Here is a 24,969-nt window from a genome sequence, read left to right on the forward strand (position 1 = left end):
GAAGCCTGGGGCATTGTTATAGAGTGTCTTATCGATGCCACACCCTGCAGCTACATTGGGTTGGAGGAGGAAGTAAAAGTTTAAGATCGTGGATTCACGCAAGAACACAATGTGGGAAAGAAATTCAACATTTTTAATACAACTGACTCTCAAATGATGGTGGCTAGATGGTCTCTTGATATAAGATGTTCAACGGTCTGATATTTGTGTTTTCCACACGTTGCTTGTTACTTATTAGCCCACCTCGGTGTTCAGCAGATTTTGGAGTACACAGGCTATTTCACTGTCTGAGGAAAAATCATGAACAGTATACATTTATCAGAAAACCTTGCCAATCTAACCTTATGATCAAATGAAAGTCACCGATTGGAGAGGGTTCAGAAAGGATTTACCAGGATGTTACTGGGTATGGAAGGTTTGAGATATAAAGGAAGGCTGGAAGAGGCTGGGACTTTTTCACTGGAGTGTAGGAGGTTGAGGGGCAACCTTATAGAAGTCTATAAAATGGTGAGGGCCATAGATGCTGTTTATGGCAGGTGCCTTTTCCCTAGGATGGGGGTTTTCAAGACTAGGCAGCACATTTTTAAGGAGAGAGATTTTTAAAAACACGAGGGACAATTGTTTTCACACAGAGGGTGGTTTCGCCTGTGGAATTTCCTGAGGAAGTGGTGGGTGTGGGCACAATTACTATGTTTAAACGACATTTGGATAAGTACATGAAGAGGAAAGCTTTAGAGGTATATGGGCCAGGAGCAGGCAGGTGGGACTAGTTTAGTTTGGGATTATATTCGGCATGGACTGGTTAGACCGAAGGGTCTGTTTCCTTGCTCTGTGACTCTATGACTAGGGACACTGTCCTGAGGAAATCCTGCAGCAATGCATGAAATGAAATGATTGACCTCTGACAACTTCCTTTTGTGCTAATTATGGCTACAGCTTGTGGAGAATCTTCCCTCCAGTCTCGTTGATGTCACTGCCACCACCACTCTTCAGTGTCACATTTCACCAAATGATATTTTCAAGTCATTAATAGTCCCACATCTCACCTCGAGCTCAGCACTTTTGTCCATTTTTACACAAAGGTTGTCACAAGGTCAGGAATCAAGTAGTTTTGGATGAGAACAAATTTGGGAATTATTTCTAAGTACTATTTAATAGCATTGTCATGAACACCTCCTATCGCTTTGCCGTTGGAAATAGGCTGCTGGGATAGTAAATTTTTAGATTAGATTCCCTACTGTGCAGAAACAAGCCCTTTGGCCCAACAAGTCCACACCGACCCGCCGAAAACGAACCCACCCAGACCCATTCTCCTACTAATGCACTTGTCACTGTGGGCAATTTAGCCAGGCCAATTCACCTGACCTGCACACCTTTGGACTGTAGGAGGAAACCCACACAGATATGGAAAGAACTCTACACAGGAGGTCGCCTGAGGCTGGAATCAAACCCGGGTCTCTGGCGCTGCAAGGGAGCAGTGCTAACCACTGTGCCACCGTGCCGCCCGTTGACTGACTGTATCTGATTTCTGTGCCCAAATGCCCACGTTGTAGGTAGCTGCCACAACTTGCCCGGAACAGCTTGATTAGTGATGAGGACTGGTTCTGAAGCTGAGGTCTCCTACCCTGCAGCTGGGAGATTGGCACTGCACAAACCAATGTTTGCTGTTTCCAGCATGTGCACTGTTTCTGGATATCATGGGGTCATCAACCAAATTAGCAGAAGGCTGGCTTCTGTGACGATGGAGACCTAAGGAGAAAGCTAACGTGGATCACCACCTTGGCGCATTTGGCTGCAGAGAGTTTGTAAGCCCTTCAGTCCTGGCTTTTACACTCGAATCATTGAGGTGGAATTGTCTATAAAACTGCCTCTTCCCATTGCTTAAGAAGGCAAAATCGGATGTAATGGTGTTACAGTTGAATGAAGGTAATTATGAGGGCATGAGAGAGGAACTGACTAAAATAGACTGGAAGCAGAGGCTAACCGGGAAGACAGTAGAGCAAAAATGGCAGGAGTTTGTAGGTATAATTGAGGACACTGTACAGAGGTTCATTCCCAAGAAAAGAAAGATTAACCGGGGAGGGATTAGACAACCTTGGCTGACAAAGGAAGTCAGGAAATGTATTAAAGAAAAAGAGAGATCCTGTAAAGTGGCTAAGAACAGTGGGAAATCAGAAGATTGGGAAGGATACAAAAGCCAACAGAGGATAACAAAGAGTGTAATAAGAAATGAGAGGATCAAATATGAAGGTAGGCTAGCCAGTAATATTAGAAATAATAGTAAAAGTTTCTTTCAGTACATAAGAAACAAACGACAGGCAAAAGTAGATATTGGGCCACTTCAAACTGATGCAGGGAGCCTAGTGATGGGAGATAAGGAAATAGCAGGAGAACTTAACAAGTACTTTGCGTCAGTTTTCACAGTGGAAGACATGAGTAATATCCCAAAAATTAAAGGGTGTCACGGGGCTGAGTTGAGTATGGTTGCCATTACGAAAGAGATAGTGCTAGAAAAGTTAAAAAGTCTTAAAATTGATAAATCTCCGGGCCCCGATGGGATACACCCTAGAGTTCTGAGAGAGGTTGCTGAGGAAATAGCAGAGGCATTGGTTGAGATCTTTCAAGAGTCACTGGAGTCAGGAAAGGTCCCGGATGATTGGAAGATGGCTGTAGTAACCCCCTTGTTCAAGAAAGGATCAAGGCAAAAGATGGAAAATTATAGGCCAATCAGCTTAACCTCGGTTGTTGGTAAAATTCTAGAATCCATCATTAAGGATGAGGTTTCTAAATTCTTGGAAGAGCAGAGTCTGATTAGAACAAGTCAACATGGATTTAGTAAAGGGAGGTCATGCCTGACAAACCTGTTGGACTTTTTTGAAGAGGTAACAAGTAGGTTAGACCAGGGAAACCCAGTGGATGTGGTCTATCTGGACTTTCAAAAGGCCTTTGATAAGGTGCCACACGGGAGGCTGCTGAGCAAGGTGAGGGCCCATGGTGTTTGAGGTGAGCTGCTGGGATGGATTGAGGATTGGCTATCTAACAGAAGGCAGAGAGTTGGGATAAAAGGTTCTTTTTCAGAATGGCAGCCGGTGACGAGCGGTGTCCCGCAGGGTTCGGTGCTGGGGCCACAGCTGTTCGCATTATATATTAATGATTTGGATGAGGGAACCGGGGGCATTCTAGCGAAGTTTGCCGATGATACGAAGTTAGGTGGACAGGCAGGTAGTACTGAGGAAGTGGGGAGGCTACAGAAGGATCTAGACAGGTTGGGAGAGTGGTCCAGGAAATGGCTGATGGAATTTAATGTGAGCAAGTGCGAGGTCTTGCACTTTGGCAAAAAGAATAAAAGCATGGACTACTTTCTAAATGGTGAGAAACTTAATAAAGCCAAAGCACAAAGGGATCTGGGAGTGCTAGTCGAGGATTCTCTAAAGGTAAACATGCAGGTTGAGTCTGTGATTAAGAAAGCGAATGCAATGTTGTCTCTTATCTCAAGAGAGTTGGAATATAAAAACACCATTGTGCTACTGAGACTTTATAAAGCTCTGGTTAGGCCCCATTTGGAGTACTGTGTCCAGTTTTGGTCCCCACACCTCAGGAAGGACATACTGGCACTGGAACGTGTCCAGCGGAGATTCACACGGATGATCCCTGGAATGACAGGTCTAGCATATGAGGAACGGCTGAGGATACTGGGATTGTATTCGTTGGAGTTTAGAAGATTAAGGGGAGATCTAATAGAGACGTACAAAATAATACATGGCTTTGAAAAGGTGGATGCTAGAAAATTGTTTCCGTTAGACGAGGAGACTAGGACCCGTGGACACAGCCTTAGAATTAGAGGGGGTCATTTCAGAACAGAAATGCGGAGACATTTCTTCAGCCAGAGAGTGGTGGGCCTGTGGAATTCATTGCCACGGAGTGCAGTGGAAGCCGGGACGCTAAATGTCTTCAAGGCCGAGATTGATAGGTTCTTGTTGTCTAGAGGACTTAAGGGCTACGGGGAGAACGCTGGCAAGTGGAGCTGAAATGCGCATCAGCCATGATTGAATGGCGGAGTGGACTCGATGGGCCGAATGGCCTTACTTCCACTCCTATGTCTTATGTCTTATGGTCTTATGGTCTTACTTGCCTGCTGGAATTCTTGCTCTGTCTAAGCACCCTATGATCTCTATGTCCTTCTTTGCCATGATTTGCCTGTGCTATTCACAAAACAAAACCTACATATGACTACAGTAAATCAAATCAAATCAAAATAGACTGGGTGCAACAGGACTGCAGAGTCATAGAGATGTACAACATGTAAATAGACCCTTCGATCCAACACATCCATGCAAACCAGATTTCCAAAATTAATCGAGTCCTATATGCAGCATTTGGCCCATATACTGCTAAACCTTTCCTATTTGTACTGAGGGAGAAAATACAGCTCCCAGTCTCCCCATGACATGTACCCATCCAGATGCCTTTTAAGTATTGTACAGAGGAACCTCGATTATCTGACATTCAATTAACCGAATTTCGGATTATCCGGACAAGATAGCAAGGTCCCGATGCCTGGCCAACAATGTTATCAAGCATCCAATTATCCGGAATTCGATTAACCAAACAAAATACTGCCCACACGTGTCCATTGGATAATTGAGGTTCCTCTGTAATCGTACTAGCCTCCACCACTTCCTCCAGCAGTTCATTCCACACACACACCACCCTCTGTGTGACAAAGTTGCCCGTTAGGTCCCTTTTAAATCTTTCCCCTCTCACCTTAAACCTATGCCCTCTAGTTTTGGACTCCCCTCCCCTGGGGAAATGACCTTGGCTATTTACCCTATCCATGCCCCTCATGATTTTATAAAACCTCTATAAGGTCACCCCTCAGCCTCTGACACTCCAGGGAAAACAGCCCCAGTGTATTCAGCCTCTCCCTACAACTCAAAGCTTTGTTTGTGGGATTGCTTAGCTTTATATATCTAGGACCCTACTTCTACTGTAACAGGATGGATACAGTCCTGTGTTGCTTCATCTGTTTGGCACCTCATTTGAAGGTATGTCTGTTCTCCTGTTCACATGGGGATGGCTGTCTGGTTTGATAGTATTAATCGTGAGTCATATACAGGGTGAGAAGACACTCTACGAAAATATACTTCTCCTGCTGCTGTTGCATCCTTATGGGTCCCAGTTTCCAACTGCTTTTTTTTATATTTCAAAAATATACTTTATTCATAAATGATTTGATGGTCTGTACATTTGATCATGCCATACATATGTCCATATTTACAAACACAGATTCGACTTTATCCTTGTCCTTTACAATCCTGTGCATTTTTCAATCTTGTATATATACATATATTTGGCTGAGGCATCAGCAGAGCCCAAAAAAAAACGTCTGTATGGGCCCCCTGTTCTTCTTTAGACAGGCCGATCTTACACGGTGGTCTTTCCCCACTGCGCCTTGGCGGCAGCTGCCCCAAGCTTCAGCGCGTCCCTCAACACGTAGTCTTGGACCTTGGAATGTGCCAGTCTGCAGCACTCGGTCGGGGTCAACTCCTTCAGCTGGAAGATCAACAGGTTTCGGACCGCCCAGAGAGCGTCCTTCACCGAGTTGATGATCCTCCAGGCGCAGTTAATGTTCGTCTCGGTGTGAGTCCCGGGGAACAGGCCGTAGAGCACGGAGTCCCGCGTCACGGCGCTGCTCGGGACGAACCTCGACAAGCACCACTGCATTCCTCTCCAGACTTCCTCTGCATAGGCACATTCCAGAAGGAGGTGTGTGACAGTCTCGTCCCCCCCGCAGCCACTTCGAGGGCAGCATGCGGTGCGGCAGAGAGTCCGGGCGTGCATAAAGGATCTCACAGGCAGAGCCCTTCTCACCACCAGCCAAGCCACGTCTTGGTGCTTGTTGGAAAGTTCTGGCGATGAGGCATTCTGCCAAATGGCTTTGACAGTCTGCTCAGGGAACCGCTCGATAGGATCCGCCCTCTCCTTTTCCCGAAGGGTCTCAAGGACGCTACGTGCTGACCACTTCCTGATGGACTTGTGGTCAAAGGTGTTTTTCTTCATAAACTTCTCCACGAAGGACAGGTGATACGGAACGGTCCAACTACTCGGAGCGTTCCGCGGCAGCGAGGCCAGGCCCATCCTTCGCAACACCGGGGACAGGTAGAACCTCAGTACGTAGTGACACTTGGTGTTTGCGTACCGGGGATCCACGCACAGCTTGATGCAGCCACACACAATGGTGGCCATCAGGGTGAGGGTGGCATTGGGCGTGTTTTGTCCCCCATTGCACCGGTCTTTGTACATAGAGTCTCTTCAGACCCGGTCCATCTTTGATCTCCAAATGAATTGGAAGATGTTTCCAACTGCTAGTTCTCTCTGAATCTTATCGTTTTGAAGCCAGGTAGTTTTCTTCCCCAAAGGTCAATAGTGCAACAGCAAGTCCAGTAGCTTTATGGTCACAGTTACTGGTGCTAGCGTTTTCTTATTTCAGCTTTATTTAAGTAACTCAATTCAAACTGTCAAATTGCCATGATAGTGTCACAAAACATAACAAAGGGAATCCTCCATGAGAAGACAGGACTTCACAATGAATTGAGTGCAACAGTTTTATCAACACAGCATTTGATGAGGACAAGGATATTCCCTCGTGGTGGTTCTCCCACTGCATTTGCAATCTGGCAGCAGTACCTTTCAGGACTCAGAGGAGAAAGTGAGGACTGCAGATACTGGAGATCAGAACTGAAAATGTGTTGCTGGAAAAGCGCAGCAGGTCAGGCAGCATCCAAGGAACAGGAGAATCGACGTTTCGGGCATCAGCCCTTCTTCAGGAACCCGAAACGTCGATTCTCCTGCTCCTTGGATGCTGCCTGACCTGCTGTGCTTTTCCAGCAACACATTTTCAGCCCTTTCAGGACTCAGCCAGCAATACTACTACGGAGCCACTTGCGTTGATGGACATTGAAATCTCCCAACTTAAATGATATCCTTTGCTCTCCTCCATGCTTCTCCCAAGTGTTGTCCAGGAGCTAGGATTGCAGTTTGGGGCTGTTGTAGAGAACAATGGGTTGTTAACCAGCTGGCGGAGTTACCTTGCAATATTTAACTGCAGTCAGATTTCATGGGATCCAAAACCTTTAGTGAGGATCTGCAGGAGTGTAGCCTCCTGGGTGTACCCCTGTGTCATTGTCTAGAGGGGCATGCATTTAAGGTGAGAGGGGGAGGGTTCAAAAGAGACATGAAGGGCAGATTTTTTACACAGAGGAATCATGAACGCACTGCCAGGGGTGGTGGTGGAGGCAGATAAGTTAAGGGCATTTAAGGAACTTTATTAAAGCACGTGAATATGCAAGGAATGGAGGGATATGGAAGGGCAAAAAGGGATTAATTGCATTTAGTGTCATGTTTGGCACAACATCGTGGGTCAAAGGGTCAGTCCCTGTGCTGTGCAGTTCTATGTTCTACATCTATGGGTATACTGAGGGCCAGAGAATATGCTGCAGGAGGAAACAACATCAAGTGAAAAGTCAGAGAAAGTAGCTAGGAATCATTTGCTGATTCTGAGAGCCCCAACAGCTTCTGATGGTACAGCTTAAAAAAAAACTAGAACACTTGGTCTGTGAGAGCTGACTACACCCAGTCAGGCTGCTTCCATTGTTTCAACCTTGCTTAAAAAAAACCTCAAACCTCAAAGCCTCACATTGGCTGAATTGTGTGTTCTTCCAAGTTTGCCCCAAACACCCAGATCTAAGTATAGAAGATTTTGCAGGGTCTCAGCTGGACAATGGTGTACATGCAGCAGGCTAATTGCTTAGGCCCGTCCTGATCCATTGCGTCCTTCCTGCGGTTGCTTATTACATTTGTGTGCCTTGCTAACACATTGTAAAAGGCAGTTAAGAGTCAGATTGTTGTGAGCGCAGAGGCACTTTTGATCCCAGAATTACTTCATCACAAAATTGCAGAATTGTTACCATACAGAGCAACACCATATGGCCCGTTGTGTCTGTGTCAGCTCTCCAGATGCCCACCCCCCTGTCAGGCGGTGCATTCCAGGCCCACTTGCTGAAATGAAAAAGCATCTCCCTCATCAGTTTTCCTCCTTTTAGTAATTACTTTAAAATAAACTCGATTCATATTACCGACACGCCATAATGGGATTTGGATCAGTCCCGACCTCAAGACACTTGTCGCATATCAGCTGTGATGCTGCTGTCACTTTAAAAGGTTATTTTGTCCTGGTTTTTTGAGAGAGCTTGTAAGGCAGAGGCACCAAGCAGTCTACAAGAACCACTAGAATAAACAATATGTGAGGCTTTGAGGTTTTTTTTTAAGCAAGGTTGAAACAATGGAAGCGGCCTGACTAGGTGTAGTCAGCTCTCATGGACCAAGTGTTCTAGTTTTTTTTTAAGCTGTACCATCAGAAGCTGTTGGGGCTCTCAGAATCAGCAAATGATTCCTAGCTACTTCCTCTGACTTTTCACTTGATGTTGTTTCCTCCTGAATTGGAGAACTGCATGTGAGAACATGTGTCTGAGTTTGCCTTTTTGCCAAGAGACATGTTTACGGGATGTTAGTATATTGGAACAGTTCATTAATAATAGGTATTGTATCTATTCAGTTACATTTTCCAATAGTTAAGTTATTCCAAATTCTTCTATTTGTTGTTTGTATTTTAATTATGGTATTTAAATAAATTGTATTTTGCTTAACATTGAATAGTTTGACCAGTCGCATCACATCTGGAACACACACTTCACATCTACATTTAATATTAGAAAGGGTTAGGGTCTAGGCAACCTTAAAATATATTGAGGGGGTTCTGGACTGGTTAATAATAAGGTATCATACATAGTAAGACATATGTGATGATTTCAGTGCTCTCGATGTGGGGAATGGTTTCACCGTGTCGAGGTGGGACATGATGTGGAGGAGCTTGTGTTGGTCTGGGGTGGACAAAGTTAAAAATTACACAACACCAGGTTACAAACCTGTTGGACTATAAGCTGGTGTTGTGTGATTTTTAACTTAGAGGTGGAACAGTGATGGAAAACAGAAGTGTGCAAAATCCTTATGATGATGTCAGCACAACTGAAAATCATTTAAACCTCTGATATATTTTGCTTAAATACAGCAAAGGTGAAGCCATTTGAGGTATGTTTATCTGAAAAGGACCCACATCACACAGTACAGCAGAGTGTAATCTTTATTAAAACTTTTCATGTACAATTTGATTAATAAACTTTGTGTGAGATCCTTCCTATCTAAACAAGGTCAGTCCAAATCTCAAAAGTCCAACACAGAAACCGAGGCAACTTGGCCATTTTTGTTCCCATTCTTCCCATGAGTAGAAATACTCTTTTGAACACTCTGCACAAGGCACAATACATCAATTGTTAAGTGACGCATTATTTAACTAAAACAATCCTCTGTGGGCTATTTCCATAGAATATACAGATGCATGCACTCCCCCCATGTAACCACCAATGGCCCACCCATTGAAATTTACTGCTCAAAACTTTCTGACCTGGGATGGAGTATCTGTAAAATACACAAGCAGTACGCCAAACAAACTCTAATTTGATCAAAATTAAAAATCACACAACACCAGGTTATAGTCCAACAGGTTTATTTGGAAGCGCTCTTCCTTCATCAGGTGGTACAACCAAAGTACTTCCAATTAAACCTGTTGGACTATAACCTGGTGTTATGTGATTTTTAACTTTGTACACCCAGTCCAACACCGGCATCTCCAAGTTGGATCTAATCCTCCGAGTACCTGTTAAGCTTTGGGTTGGAGTGAGCAAAACTGTGTTCACAGCATTTCTGTGGGTATTTTCATATCTCATTGATGAGTTGTGTACAATTCACTGGATCTCACTGGATTTCTCATCCAACGGGGGAGGATCACAAAATCTGAACCCTAGCACCCTGGTACAGACTCCCCATGCAATAGCAGCTGAATGCAATGGCTCGGGTTACAATGGGCTGTTGTTGCTCTGAGACCGCTAACCCTGTAATCAGACCAGCCCCACGGCACCCTTGTGAGGGAGATAGTGACAGTCCACAGCCAATAGCACTGACTGTTTTTAAATCTCCCAATCTGGACAGTCACAGCATCTTCTAGATGTTTTAGGATTTGAATGATCCTACATCTGAAAATGCTGAGAGTGTTAAGTCAGAAGCAAAAATGACCCAGGCAATTAAATCCTCCTGGATAATTCACATTTGAAAAGCAGCTCCTAAAATCCCTCTAAGTTAAGGGAAGGACATGGGGTCTTGGCGTCACAATGCAACAGCTGGAGCCATGGCACTGCGGCATCAGCAATTCGATTTAAGCTGCAAACTTAGAAAAGTGTACTGCATTTTAGGCAGGGTCGGGATATCTGGTCAGCGTGGACGGGTTGGACCGAAGGGTCTGTCTCCATGCCGTACATCTCTATGACCATGACTCGGGCAATTGAGGGATATGGGGACGGTGCAGCCAAGTAGCAGTGATGCCCACAAATGAGCTGTGATCTTACTGACTGGTAAAGCAGGCCTGGAGGTTTGGAGCCTTGTACAAAATAGAATTAAGAGTTTGAACCCTACTTTGGAATTCAGTAATAGAATGTCCCACAGCGGAGTGAGGATTTCCTGGAAATCTAGGGGTCTTTAAAGTGGAAGAATGGGTAAGAATTCACATAGAAGCAAGGGTTAATATTTCATTATCTAACTGAATTTGCACACGTTTGTTACATGTGGAAGAATTCACTGCGTAAATATTAATAGCTGTGTAACCACCACTACCAAGCTGTTACAGATAAACTACACGTTGCGATTTCCGTGCCATTAGCTATGATCCAGGCTCAGGAGTGCCCACTGCCCTCTTTAACCTTGGAAGTTAGCCGCCTTGTACAATTGCTCGAGGTCAGAGCAGATGATTTTGAAAACCTTCGAGAACGAATCCTGCATCGGTTTAGTCATTTCACCTGGGTACATCTCAGTTAAGACGACCGAAGCAACATTGGTGATTAACTATGGGGGAGAGAAAGTGACAGACAAAGTAAGAATACTGGCATTAGCAAATAAATATGTTTAAATAAGGTCTTGGGTGTGTCTGGAGAGGGAGGGTGTAGTTTAATCAAGGGAATTACATTTTGTCTAGAGGTGGAGTGAGTGTATGGCCACTTAGACATTAGATTGGGTTGGGATATCTGGTCGGCATGGACGAGTTGGACTGAAGGGTCTGTTTCCATGCTGTACATCTCTAGGACTCTATGACTCTATAAGTCATTAACTCCCTTGGTGACCATAATCTTTCCTAATGTATGCTGCTAACATTAGGAAAGATTATGGTCACCAAGGGAGTTAATGACTTATAGAGTCATAGAGTCCTAGAGATGGATAGCATGGAAACAGACCCTTCGGTCCAACTCGTCCATACCGACCAGATATCCCAACCCAATCTAGTCCCACCTGCCAACACCCGGCCCATATCCCTCCAAACCCTTCCTATTCATATACCCATCCAAATGCCTTTTCAATGTTGCAATTGTACCAGCCTCCACCACTTCCTCTGGCAGCTCATTCCATACACGTACCACCCTCTGTGTGAAAAAATTGCCCCTTAGGTCCCTTTTATATCTTTCCCCTCTCACCCTAAACCTATGCCCTCTAGTTCTGGACTCCCCCACCCCAGGGAAAAGACTTCGCCTATTTACTCTATCCATGCCCCACATAATTTTGTAAACCTCTCTAAGGTCACCCCTCAGCCTCCGACACTCCAGGGAAAACAGCCCCAGCCTATTTAACCTCTCCCTGTAGCTCAAACCCTCCAACCCTGGCAACATCCTTGTAAATCTTTTCTGAACCCTTTCAAGTTTCGCAACATCTTTCCGATAGGAAGGAGACCAGAATTGCACGCAATATTCCAACAATGGCCTAACTAATGTCCTGTACAACCACAACATGACCTCCCAACTCCTGTACTCAATTTGACAGCGATTTCTGGTGATTGAGGACAGTGATGGGGGAGGACCACCATTGGCTTTCTAAACTATCTGGCTAGGGTCAGTTCAAGGTGTTACCCTCCCCATGGCCCACAGTGCCACACCAAAGATTCATTTCTGATTCAGTGCCTCTTCCCTGACACTATGAGGGCTCTAGATTGAATGGATAGGAAGGATCGCGATCCCTTAGCGGTAAGAAGAGACAGAAATTGAAAGAAATTTGCTTGATGGGTTGGAGGGTATGAGGGGTCATGAGCCACAGCCTCAAGGGTTGGGAGATGGTATCCTTGAAATTGGGGAAAATCCTCAGGACACTTTTGAGGAGCTGTAACCAACAGAAGTACTGCTCAAGAGCTGGAAACTGCCATAGGATGGAGTTCTCAGATCAGATGGACCAAGGAGTGGCAGATGGAGTTTAATTTAGATAAATGTGAGGTGTTGCATTTTGGTAAGACAAACCACGGCAGGTCTTAATGGTAGGAGTAAACGAGACCTTAGAGTGTGAGTTCATACTTCTTTGAAAGTGGAGACACAGGTTGACAGGGTGGTGAAAAAGGCATTTGGCGCACTTGCCTTTATTGGCATGTGCATCGGAGTTTGGACATCATGTCGTGGACCGTACAGGGCATTGGTAAGGCATTATTTTGGAATACTGCATTCAATCCTGATCTCCCTGCTGTAGGAAAGGTGGTGTGAAACTTGAAAAGATGCAGAAACGATTTACAAGGATGTTGCCCCAGGACTGATGGGTTTGAGCTAGAGGGAGAGGCTGAATAGATTGGGGTTGTTTCCCCTGGAGCGTCAGAGGGTGAGGTGTGACTTTACAGAGGTTTATAAAATCATGAGGGGCATGGATAGGGGAAGTAGACAAAATCTATTTCCCAGTGTAGAGGGGTCCAAAACTGGATGGCATAGGTTTGAGGAGAGAGGGGAAAAAGTTAAAAGGGAACTAAGGGGCCACTTTGTCACACAGAGGGTGGTGTGGGTCGGGGATGAGCTAACTGAGGAAGTGGTATGATTTCAACATTTAAAAAGCATCTGGATGGGTACTTGAAAAGGAAGGGTTTAGAGGGATATGGGCCAAATGCTGGTAAATGGGACTAGATTAGTTTAGGATATCTGGTCAGTATGGATGAGTTGGACCGAAGGGTCATTTTCTGTGCTGTACATCTCTGTAAAGGGTCAACTGGCACCTTACATGACAAGCCAAAGTATCGTAATTAAGCAGTTGGCTCTGAAACAGCCCGGCGTGGTCTTGCAGTACTCACAGTGAAGTTATAAGGTGGGATTTTGTGTTTGTTGATATGAGTATCTGCAAGTTCCTTCACATTGACACTATGGTTTCCCTTCTGTCTAAAAATATTGCCAAGAGCCCGGAGAACGGTGGTTCCATGTTTGCGAAGGTCCTCATTGTTCCCCAGCTGTTCCAGAGGGATATCCTTAAACTTGGGGAAAAGGGCTTTGGTGTCTGGGTGTTCCTTGAATAATCTGGAGGGAGAGAGAGAGAGAGAGAGGAATGTTAAAGTGGCACCTTCTTACTTTTGATTTGTCCGGCACAAGGGTTGAGGAAGAAATCCTAGGGTTATGAAGCAAAAGGCAGAGGAAGGAAAGATGAATTGAAGAGGATTGGGGTAAAGGAGAGAGAGGAATGTCCTGGGGACTTCTCAGGGTTGCTGCGGACATTTAACTGCTCCCTCCCTCCCCCTTAACCGCCCCCTCCCCCCCCGGCTCCCCATTCCATTCTTGCCACATTTCTGTCTTTCCAAACCAGTCTCTCAGAGACAGCCCTCAAAAATAACACCAGCTCTGGCTTCACAAAACCCTTTCAATCTCAGGACATAGGAGGCAAGGCACCTTATAACCCAAGAAATAAGCATTAAAAGGAAGACTTTACATTTATATAGCACCTTTCACAATCTCAATGATCCGATAACTTACGGTCACGTGTGTAAGATAGGAAGCAAAGTAGCCGATTTGGACACAGCATGATGCCATTAATGGCGGTATGATAATAACCACCACCATTTTGGCCGAGGATAAAACTTTGAGCAGGACAAGGGTTACCAACCCTCTGGGATTGCCCTGGAGTTTCACTGAATGAAAATTTAATCTCCAGGAAACAACGACAAGCAGCCCAGAAGGATGATTAAAACAAGTTGCCTTTTTTCCCTAAATTTTTATTGAACATTTATAACTCTCAACAAATGAAACTGGAGATGAGGGTAAAAGGGCAGCACAGTAGCTGAGTGGTTAGCACTGCTGCCTCACAGCACCAGGGACCCAGGTTCGATTCCAGCCTCGGGCAACTGTCTGTGTGGAGTTTGCACATTCTCCCCGTGTCTACATGGGTGCTCTGGTTTCGTCCCACAGTCCAAAGATGTGCAGGTTAGGGTAAATTGGCCGTGTTAAGATTAGATTAGATTAGATTAGATTACTTACAGTGTGGAAACAGGCCCTTCGGCCCAACAAGTCCACACCGCCCCGCCGAAGTGCAACCCACCCATACCCCTACATCTACCCCTTACCTAACACTATGGACAATTTATCATGGCCAATTCACCTGCACCCGTTAAATTGCCCGTAGTGTTAGGTGCATTAGTCAGAGGGGGGTGGGTTGCTCTTTGGAGGGTTGGTGTGGACTTGTTGGGCTGAAGGGCCTGTTTCCACACTGGAAGGTATCTAATCTAATAAGGCCAGGGCAAGGGGGATATCAGAAACCTATCTAATGGGAGCTTGTAACCGTTAGACAAGACACTGAGGTTAGCTCCCCACAATGGCCACTGGTTTAACATTTCATCCCAAAGACGGCAGCAGGAACAGTGTAGCACTGCCTGCCCTGGTAATGTCAGCTTAGGTCATAGGTTCAAACCCTGCACTGCGCCACACACTGACCAGTGCACAAACTTTATTTTTAACTTTGAGTTTGTTGCTCAGCATCCAAATATGTCACAATGAAAGAATTCCGATGAACTGAAATGTTATTTACGGATGCCGTCAGTCTCTCTCTGACAATGTCCTGACCTTGCCCTCTCCCCAGGGAAACAAAAGCATTCCTCAATATGCATCCATTTCACGCTGGCCCCTAACCTAGCAGATGCCTTTAATAACTGTCAGCAATCCAGCTACAGAGGCACATAGAGAATGTGCAAGGTACAGGCCATTCGGCCCAATGGTTTGTACTGGTGACATTTACAGAATCACACAGCATGGAAACAGATCCTTCGGTCCAACCAGTCCATGCTGAACATAATCCCAAACTCAACTAGTCCCACCTGCCAGTTCCTGACCCATATCCCTCCAAACCTTTCCTATTCATGGATCCATCCAAATGTTTCTTAAGCACTGTAATTGAATCCGCATCCACCACTTCCTCAGGAAGTTCATTCCACACATGAACCACCCTCTGTGCAAAAAAAGTTTGCTCCTCGTGTCTTTTTTAAATCTGTCTCTTCTCACCTTAAAACTGTGCCCCCCAATCTTGAATCCCTCATCCTCAGGAAAAGGCACCTGCCATTAACTCTGCCTATACCCCTCATGATTTTATAAACATCTATAAAGTCACCTCTCAATCTCCTGCGCTCCTGTGAAAGAAGCCCCAGCCTACCCAGCCTTTCTTTATAACTCAAACCTTCCATTCCCAGCAACATCTTGGTAAGTCTCTTCTGAACCCTCTCCGACTTAATAATATCCTTCCTATAACAGGGTGACCAGAATTGGACACAGTACACCACGATCAAAATGTCTTTTGCACTGCTGCCAGTGTGAAATCTTGGTGAATGGTGTAATGTTTAATGTGATGGAGGGAGTGCCAATTAAGTTTTGGCCTGGATGGTGTTGACCTTCTTGAGCACTGGTAGAATTTCACTCAGTGAAGAAACTGGAGAGTATTCTGTCCCATTTCTGATTTGTGTCTCACACCTGAGTGACCAACTCTGGGAAGGTGAGATCCACGTTCCCTTTCTCAGATTACCCAGTCTCTGACCTATGACCATATTACTGAGACAGCTGGTCAAGCTACATCAATGTTGGGCAACACAGGATATTAATGGCAGGCCATTCAGCCTTTGTATTCCCATTGGATGCCATGGGGAGATGGTTAGATTTGCTTGCGTTGGAGATGGCCATTACCTGGCACTTATGATGGTGCCAATGTCAGTTGTCTCTTGTCAGTTGTGAATCCTGAATGTTGTCCACTTGGTGAAGGAATGAGACATGGAAACGAACAGTTAGTTGACCTACTGTGACCTTCTGTTAGAGTAAAGGTCATTGATGAAGCAATTAGTGAGAGTTGCAGCCTTGTCCTGACACTGAGGTGCTTGGTTTCCAAATGTCTCAATTGTCTCTACATCTGTTCTCTGACCTCCTTGAGGTGCCCAGAGATGCGGAAGCAATTTGTTAAAATGTGCCTATAGGGGCTAATGCTAGTTTGGAACTGAAAGGGAGACTCACTATCATTAACCCAGAGGGAGACTCTAACGCTATCCCAAAGGGAGACTCAAACATTACCCCAGAGGGAATTCTAACATTATCCCAGAGGGAGACTCTAACGCTATCCCAGAGGGACACTTGCACATTATCCCAGATGGAGACTCACTAACATTATCCCAGAGGGAGACTCTAACGCTATCCCAAAGGGAGACTCAAACATTATTCCAGAGGGAATTCTAACATTATCCCAGAGGGAGACTCTAACGCTATCCCAGAGGGACACTTGCACATTTTCCCAGATGGAGACTCACTAACATTATCCCAGAGGGAGACTCAAATGCTATTCCAGAGACAGACTCTAACACTATCCCAGAGGGAGACTCTAAAAGCATTCCACAGGGAGATTCTAACATTGTCCCAGAGGGAGACTCACTAACATTGTCCCAGAGGGAGACTCACTAACATTGTCCCAGAGGGAGACTCACTAACACTGTCCCAGAGGGAGACTCGCTAACATTGTCCCAGAGGGAGACTCACTAACACTGTCCCAGAGGGAGACTCACTAACATTGTCCCAGAGGGAGACTCACTAACATTGTCCCAGAGGGAGACTCACTAACATTGTCCCAGAGGGAGACTCACTAACATTGTCCCAGAGGGAGACTCACTAACATTGTCCCAGAGGGAGACTCACTAACACTGTCCCAGAGGGAGACTCACTAACATTGTCCCAGAGGGAGACTCACTAACACTGTCCCAGAGGGAGACTCACTAACATTGTCCCAGAGGGAGACTCACTAACATTGTCCCAGAGGGAGACTCACTAACACTGTCCCAGAGGGAGACTCACTAACATTGTCCCAGAGGGAGACTCACTAACATTGTCCCAGAGGGAGACTCACTAACATTGTCCCAGAGGGAGACTCACTAACACTGTCCCAGAGGGAGACTCACTAACACTGTCCCAGAGGGAGACTCACTAACACTGTCCCAGAGGGAGACTCACTAACACTGTCCCAGAGGGAGACTCACTAACACTGTCCCAGAGGGAGACTCACTAACAGCCTGTGAGATGAGAACACATGGTGAGCAGACAGTCCACATTTGAAACCACTGTTTCACAGCAGCCACTGCACTCACACCATTTCACACCAACTTGGAAGGTGCTCAACAGTCACTGCCTCCTGATGCTACACTATTACACACAGTCGCTTATGTTCACACATCCTACATGAGCACTGATGTGATTATATATTTACCCTCTAACACCAATCAGTTTCTGCACAAACCGTCTCTTCACAACAGACAGCTCCACCCACCTGTCCACAACAGGTAAACTTACAGCATTACACAAAAGACATTCACAACACTACAAACATTGCACGCATCTCTTCACAACAATCATGTACACTATTACAGAACAGGCTACTATCTGTGCATCGACTGTACACACAGCTTCACTGAAGACACTGCCCACTGCCCATTCACAATTCCATACTTAGCAACAGTCATAAATGTGCAGAACAGGAGCAAGTCCCCTTTAAGATGTGCAGATGCTCAGCTGTGCGTTTACCTTATGGTGCCGGAGAACACCAAGCAGACATTGAGATAAACCTTACTTCCCGCTGTACACTCAGCAATTCACAGGAGTCAACTATGGTCAGAGACACACACACACACACTCTCTCTCTCTCTCTCTCTCTCTTAAGATGTTTCTCTGGTAAATACAAGACACATATTTCACATAATTGCCATGACAGTGAGTGAGCTGGTTGGATAGTGAGTGGTTGCAGAGGGTCATGTCTGGGAATGGGGTGTTTGGATAAAAGAGGTAGCTCAGGAGAGATTGGTTGGAGAGTGGGGCATTTGGGGTAACATAGTCGGGATGTATCTGGGAGGGAGGGAGTGATTAGTTGAAAAAGGGGGCTATTTCGCAGAGACAGCACATAGAAGGGGGTGGTTAAAGGGTAACTAGTCAAACAGGGAACGTTTGGAGGCTGACCCATTGTGGGAGAGGGGTTTTGGGGAGTAACCCTTTGGGGGAGAGTGACCCATTGGTGAAGGGGGGAGGTAGGTAGTTGGGGAGTGACCCATTAGTGGAGACGGGTATTTGTAACCAGGGAATTGATAGTCAAGGTGCAGAAGGGGGGCTGAGCGCAGACTAGTCACGGAGGAAGAGAACAAATAAAACACACTGAGGAACAACCATCAGAATCCACCTTCTTCTTTTCCAGCAGGATTTCAAGGTCCAAATATTCACCGTTCAGTTGCAGAAAGTGACCTGTCTGTTCAAGTCAGGGCTTTGACTCACCTTTGGGAATTAAACAAAACTACATTTTCATGGCATTTTCCATTCTGCGTCCAGTGATGTTTTTGTGGGACTTGGACACAGAATCGCGTGTCAGAGACGACACTGGTCCCAACTCTGAAAAGGAGCAAGAGAGTTACTTTCACAGGACTAACACATCGAAGTGAGACAGAACAGTGATTTACCGCAGTAGAATATTCTGCCCGACAGTCGTTATGTTTGGCTCCACCGCACTCCAGACCGTATTGACATTCTCCCAGTCACTCATTCTTCAGACCTCAGTGTAAAGACCTTTATGCTCCAAACAAATGCCAGGAATGATTCTGGCTGTAGCTGCAAACTGGACCTTTTATACCTTGCTGAATGCTCTCTCCCTCCTCCCATCAGTCAGCCAATCCCCTGCACTCTAAGCTGCCTATTTTGAGCTGCATTGCTGCACAGGTATGAGAGGTTTTGGCAAGTCCTTATCAGGGACTAACAGTACTGAGCAGAGGCTGGTCAGTGAGAGGACTAACAGACCCCCCCACACAGTCCCAGCTCTTCATGCAGACCTTTCCAATCTCCACAAGCTGTGGGCTTTACCTTGTTGAATGACAGGAAATGTGACATTTGCTTTTGCTAGAACCCAGGCTGTCAGTTCACAAAAGATTTGAACAGGAGAGTGCAGAATCTCGGGTTCCAGAGTTAGAGAAGGGGCCACGCTGAATGAGGGCTGCACAAAGACTGTGTTCAGTTAACCCTCACCCAGATCACCCTGTGCACATTTTGGAGTTTTCTATACTCTTGTGTTGGCACCTACTTTTTTCTGGGAATATACTTTATTTGGGGTGTCCATTGGTTTAGGGGGAGAATGGACTGTGCCCAGGACATATGATGCTTAAATCGTAAATATATACAATGGCTTAAATTTGACATTATAGAGATCTCATTTCTGTTCACAAACTCTGAGGTACTAACTACAGTTAATACTAACAACTTATAATTACAATATGCATTTAAACTTCTTGTCAATCACACATTCCTGACAAGATCTACACTCCATAACTTCTTGGTGCTCTACAGCAGAAAAATCTTAGGAGTGACCTTTCCCCACTGCCCCTTGGCAGCAGCTGCCCCAAGCTTCAGTGGGCCCCTCAGCACGTAGTCCTGGACCTTGGAAGGTGTCAGTCTGTAACACTCGGTCAGGGTCAGCTCCTTGCTCTGGAAGACCAACACGTTTTGGGCAGATCAAAGAGCGTCTCTCACTGAGTTGATGGTCCTCCAGGTGCAGTCGGTGTTTGTCTCGGTGTGTGTCCCGGGGAACAGACCCGTAGAGCACAGAGTCCCGCCTCACGGAGCTGCTCGGGATGAACCTCGACACAACCCTCTAGATTAGATTTAGCTTACTTACAGTATGGAAACAGGCCCTTCGGCCCAACAAGTCCACACCGACCCTCCGAAGAGCAACCCATCCGTACCCATTCCCTTACATTTACCCCTTCACCTAACACTACGAGCAATTTAACATGGCCAATTCACCTAATCTGCACATCTTTGGACTGTGGGAGGAAACCGGAGCACCCGGAGGAAACCCACGCAGACACGGGGAGAATGTACAAACTCCACACAGACAGTCGCCTGAGGCAGGAATTGAACCCGGGTCTCTGGCGCTGTGAGGCAGCAGTGCTAACCACTGAGCTACTGCATCTCTCTCCAGACTTCCTTTACAAAGGCCCATCCCACAAGGAGATGTGTGACAGTCTCTATCCCCCCCCCCCTCCCCCCATGGCCGCTTCGAGGGCAGCGTGCGGTGGCACAGACCGACCGGGCGTACATGAAGGATCTGACGGGCAGTGCCCTTCTCCCCACCAGCCGAGTGATGTCTTGGGGTTTGTTGGAAAGTTCTGGTGATGGGACATTCTGCCGAATGACTTTGACAGTCTGCTCAGGGAACAACCCGACAGGATCCACCCTCTCCTTTTCCCACAGGGTCTTGACGAACGCTATGTGCTGACCATTTCCTGATGGACTTGTGGTCAAAGGGGTGTTTCTCCTGTGCTGTCACGTTGTATCATCTGTTATAAAAGGATTTGTCAATCCACGGAGTGTAATTCTGTGGTGACTTTGCCAAACCACATTTTCCCTCTTGTTGACGTTATTTAGAGCAAATACAGAAAGGTCACACATCCCTGGCTGCTGGCAGGTACTCAGACAGCACTATCTCAGTAAAGCTGACTACGTGTGAGGGTACAATAGAGCAATCTTAGACTAATAGACAAGGGTAGGAGCAGCATTCTAACGCACTCTTTCATAACCTCAGAACATTTTACTAAACAAAATCATACACTTCAGGTAAAGTATCTGTTGTACTGTAGAAAATGTGGGGCAATTTTGTGCACAGCAAGATCCCACAAACAATTTAACAGCCAGATTATCTGTATCTCTAGCAATGTCGGTTGGCGGATATATTTGAGACCAAAAGACATTGGAGCAGAAAAAGCCCATCAAATCTGCTCTGCTATTCAGTGAGATTGTGGCCGATCTGGTAAGCCTCAACTCCACTTTTCTGCCTTTTCCCCATAATCCTTTCTAACTAAAAATCCGTTGATCTCAGCTTTGAACACACATAACAACCCATCCTCAACAGCCCTCCATAGATTCATTCCCCTCTGAGAGAAGGAATTTCTCCTCACCTCTGTCTGAAGTGAGCAACCCTTTATTCTGAGGTGATGCCCTCTGCTCCCAGTCTCTCCCACGAGGGGAAACAACCTTTCTGCATCGACTCTGTCAAGTCCCCTAAGATACTTGTACATTTCAATAAGGTCACCATTCATTCTTCTAAACTCCACTGAGTACGGGCCCAATCTACCCAACCTCTCCTTATTAGACAGTCCCTCCATACCTGGTATCAGCCGAGTGAACCTTCTCTGGACTGCCTCCAATGCCAGAATATCTCTCCTTAGATAATGGGCCCAAAACTATTCCGTGTTCCAGCTGTGGCCTGACTAGTGCCTTGTATAGATTTAGCCAAATGATTAGATTCCCTACAGTACAGAAACAGGCCCTTCAGCCCAACAAGTCCACACTGACCCTCCGAATAGTAACCCACCCAGACCCATTCCCCTGTATTTACCCCTGACTAATGCACCCAACACTATGGGAAATTTAGCGTGGCCAATTCACCTGACCTGCACATCTTTGGACTATGGGAGAAAACCCACACAGACACGAGGTGAATGTGCAAACATTCAGTTGCCCGAAGTGGGAATTGAACCCGATTCCTGGTGCTGTGAGGCAGCAGTGCTAACCACTGAGCCACCGTGCCACTCCAATGATTAATTGATGAGTACTCCCAAATCCCTCAGTGCTGCAGCTTTCTGGAGTTTTATTCCATTTAAATAATTTTCAGCTGCTCTATTCTTCCTGCCAAAGTGCGTGACCTCGCATTTCCCAACATTACATCCCAGCTGCCAAGGTTTCACCCGTTCACTTAACCTATTTATCTCTCTCTGTTGATTCTCTGTTTGGTCCTCACTACTTGCCATTGATCCTTGTGTCATCCACAATCAAGGCACCAGTACATTCAGAGCCAAAAGGTGTGGTGCTGGAGAAGCACAGCCAGTCAGGCAGTATCTGAGCAGCAGGAGAGTCGGCGTTTGGGGCATACGCTCTTCACTGACTCTCCTGCTCCTCGGATGCTGTCTGACCGGCTGTGCTTTTCTAACACCACACTCTTTGATTCTGATCTCCAGCATCTGCAGTGCTCACTTTTTTCTAGTGCATTCACTCCTATCAGCCAAGGCATTAAAGATATATTGTAAATGATTGCAGCCCTAGCACTGATCCCTGTGCTGCTCCACTGGTTACAGGTTGTCATCCTAAAAATGCCCCATTTATCTCTTTTATTAGTTAGCCAATCCTCTACCAGACTAATATATTAAATACAGCATGGCCCCATACGTGCCCAGTTGAGGGTTCTTACAGAGCCTTTGTTTATCTGAAAAATCTCAGCTCTGACAATACTGCACCCCGTCAGTACTGCAATGGGCTGTCATCCAGAATTATAGACTGAAATGCCTGGAATGGGACAAAAAAAATCCCCTGAGCTTCTGACTCAGTGACAAAAGCACTCCCACTATTAAGAAGCCCATTTTCCTTCAGTGCTGAGGGAGTGCTGCACTGTCAGAGGGTCAGTGCTGAGGGAGTGCTGCACTGTCAGAGGGTCAGCGCTGAGGGAGTGCTGGACTGTCAGAGGGTCAGCGCTGAGGGAGTGCTGCACTGTCAGAGGGTCAGCGCTGAGGGAGTGCTGCACTGTCAGAGGGTCAGCGCTGAGGGAGTGCTGCACTGTCAGTGGGTCAGTGCTGAGGGAGTGCTGCACTGTCAGAGGGTCAGTGCTGAGGGAGTGCTGCACTGTCAGAGGGTCAGTGCTGAGTGAGTGCTGCACTGTCAGTGGGTCAGTGCTGAGTGAGTGCTGCACTGTCAGTGGGTCAGTGCTGAGGGAGTGCTGCATTGTCAGAGGGTCAGGGCTGAGGGAGTGCTGCATTGTCAGAGGGTCAGTGCTGAGGGAGTGCTGCACTGTCAGTGGGTCAGTGCTGAGGGAGTGCTGCACTGTCACAGGGTCAGTGATGAGGGAGTGCTGCATTGTCAGAGGGTCAGTGCTGAGGGAGTGCTGCACTGTCGGAGGGTCAGTGCTGAGGGAGTGCTGCACTGTCACAGGGTCAGTGCTGAGTGAGTGCTGCACTGTCACAGGGTCAGTGCTGAGGGAGTGCTGCACTGTCACAGGGTCAGTGCTGAGGGAGTGCTGCACTGTCGGAGGGTCAGTGCTGAGGGAGTGCTGCACTGTCACAGGGTCAGTGCTGAGGGAGTGCTGCACTGTCGGAGGGTCAGTGCTTGAGGGAGTACTGCACTGTCAGAGGGTCAGTACTGAGGGAGTGTTGCACTGTGGGACGATCAGTGCTAAGGGAGTACTGCGCTGTCGGAGGGTCAGTGCTGAGGGAGCGCTGCACTGTCGGAGGCTCAGTGTTGAGGGAATGCTGCACTGTCGGAGGGTCAGTGCTGAGGGAGTGCTGCACTGTCGGAGAGTCAGTGCTGAGGGAGTGCTGCACTGTGAGAGGATCAGTGTTGATGGAGTGCTGCACTGTCAGAGGGTCAGTGCTGAGGGAGTGCTGCACTGTCAGAGGATCAGTGCTGAGGGAGTGCTGCACTGTCGGAGAGTCAGTGCTGAGCGAGTGCTGCACTGTCGGAGGGTCAGTGCTGAGGGTGTGCTCCACTGTCAGAGGGTCAGTAGTGACAGAGTGCTGCACTGTCGGAGGGTCAGTGCTGAGGGAGTGCTGCACTGTCAGAGGGTCAGTAGTGACAGAGTGCTACACTGTCGGAGGGTCAGTGCTGAGGGTGTGCTGCACTGTCAGAGGGTCAGTAGTGACAGAGTGCTACACTGTCGGAGGGTCAGTGCTGAGGGTGTGCTCCACTGTCAGAGGGTCAGTAGTGATGGAGTGCTGCACTGTCAGAGGGTCAGTGCTGAGGGAGTGCTGCACTGTCACAGGGTCAGTGCTGAGTGAGTGCTGCACTGTCACAGGGTCAGTGCTGAGGGAGTGCTGCACTGTCACAGGGTCAGTGCTGAGGGAGTGCTGCACTGTCGGAGGGTCAGTGCTGAGGGAGTGCTGCACTGTCAGAGGGTCAGTAGTGACGGAGTGCTGCGCTGTCGGAGGGTCAGTGCTGAGGGAGTGCTGCACTGTCAGAGGATCAGTGCTGAGGGAGTGCTGCACTGTCGGAGGGTCAGTGCTGAGGGAGTGCTGCACTGTCGGAGGGTCAGTAGTGACGGAGTGCTGCACTGTCGGAGGGTCAGTGCTGAGGGAGTGCTGCACTGTCAGAGGGTCAGTAGTGACAGAGTGCTACACTGTCGGAGGGTCAGTGCTGAGGGTGTGCTCCACTGTCAGAGGTTCAGTAGTGATGGAGTGCTGCACTGTCAGAGGGTCAGTAGTGACGGAGTGCTGCGCTGTTGGAGGGTCAGTAGTGACGGAGTGCTGCACTGTCGGAGGGTCAGTGCTGAGGGAGTGCTGCACTGTCAGAGGGTCAATAGTGACGGAGTGCTGCGCTGTTGGAGGGTCAGTACTGAGAGAGTGCTGCACTGTCGGAGGGTCAGTAGTGACGGAGTGCTGCACTGTCGGAGGGTCAGTGCTGAGGGAGTGCTGCACTGTCAGAGGGTCAGTAGTGACAGAGTGCTACACTGTCGGAGGGTCAGTGCTGAGGGTGTGCTCCACTGTCAGAGGGT

General features: G+C 47.1%; 1 protein-coding gene across 1 annotated transcript; it reads right to left on the minus strand.

Moving 5' to 3' along the window:
- Window positions 1-9,181: 9,181 nt before the first annotated feature.
- Window positions 9,182-19,074, minus strand: mb (myoglobin). The gene is made up of 3 exons (XM_072588455.1): window positions 18,905-19,074; window positions 13,253-13,472; window positions 9,182-11,010 (listed from the first exon to the last, which is right to left on the minus strand). The coding sequence occupies exons 1-3, from the start codon at window positions 18,985-18,987 to the stop codon at window positions 10,864-10,866; spliced, it is 450 nt and encodes a 149-aa protein (XP_072444556.1). The 5' UTR covers window positions 18,988-19,074; the 3' UTR covers window positions 9,182-10,863.
- Window positions 19,075-24,969: the final 5,895 nt, after the last annotated feature.

The sequence above is a fragment of the Chiloscyllium punctatum genome, chromosome 18, assembly GCF_047496795.1.
Source record: "Chiloscyllium punctatum isolate Juve2018m chromosome 18, sChiPun1.3, whole genome shotgun sequence".
Lineage (NCBI taxonomy): Eukaryota > Metazoa > Chordata > Chondrichthyes > Orectolobiformes > Hemiscylliidae > Chiloscyllium > Chiloscyllium punctatum.